General features: G+C 38.7%; 1 protein-coding gene across 1 annotated transcript; it reads right to left on the bottom strand.

Moving 5' to 3' along the window:
• Window positions 1–14: 14 nt before the first annotated feature.
• LOC107734880 (bolA-like protein 2) lies at window positions 15–471 on the bottom strand. The gene is made up of 2 exons (XM_016546762.1): window positions 271–471; window positions 15–116 (listed from the first exon to the last, which is right to left on the bottom strand). Exons 1-2 carry the CDS (start codon window positions 331–333, stop codon window positions 15–17), a joined length of 165 nt encoding a protein of 54 aa, XP_016402248.1. The 5' UTR covers window positions 334–471.
• Window positions 472–491: the final 20 nt, after the last annotated feature.

Here is a 491-nt window from a genome sequence, read left to right as displayed (position 1 = left end):
GAAAAAGAAGCAACTCACCTGTGTCTCTGCAACAATGGTTTCCCCTCAAACTGAGGAGATACTACAAGAACTTTAAAACTGGCAGCACATCTATTAGGAGTCGTGTCTTCTACATCCTGAAAGAAAAACAAGGAACCGAGTGTACGTATTTTCGTGAATTAACTGCTAAAATAGGAAGAGCAACTGCTGCCTGTTTCATTCACACACGTAAACTGTATGATCTGTAATTAATTTTGAATCTAGTTTCATCTGGCTGTGCATGTTACATACCACGTGTATCGCGCCAATCTCCGCACTCAGTTTTTCACGAATCAAATCTGGGGTTACTGACATATTTCCCAGAATAAAGTATAAGCTTTGGTGACGATAACGGTTATATAAACACTGAGACTAGTGATTTTAACACAGTAGACAGCGTTGTTGTCTTCTAATTATCTAGGAACTACCGGTATGCTTCTTATTCTTCTTTAAATTTTATTGGCGGTTGGCAA

Source organism: Sinocyclocheilus rhinocerous, unplaced genomic scaffold (genome assembly GCF_001515625.1).
Source record: "Sinocyclocheilus rhinocerous isolate Xijiao unplaced genomic scaffold, SAMN03320098_v1.1 C35467298, whole genome shotgun sequence".
Taxonomy (NCBI): Eukaryota; Metazoa; Chordata; class Actinopteri; order Cypriniformes; family Cyprinidae; genus Sinocyclocheilus; species Sinocyclocheilus rhinocerous.
Note: the sequence above shows the minus strand (reverse complement) of the source record. Positions and strands in the feature narration are given on the sequence as shown.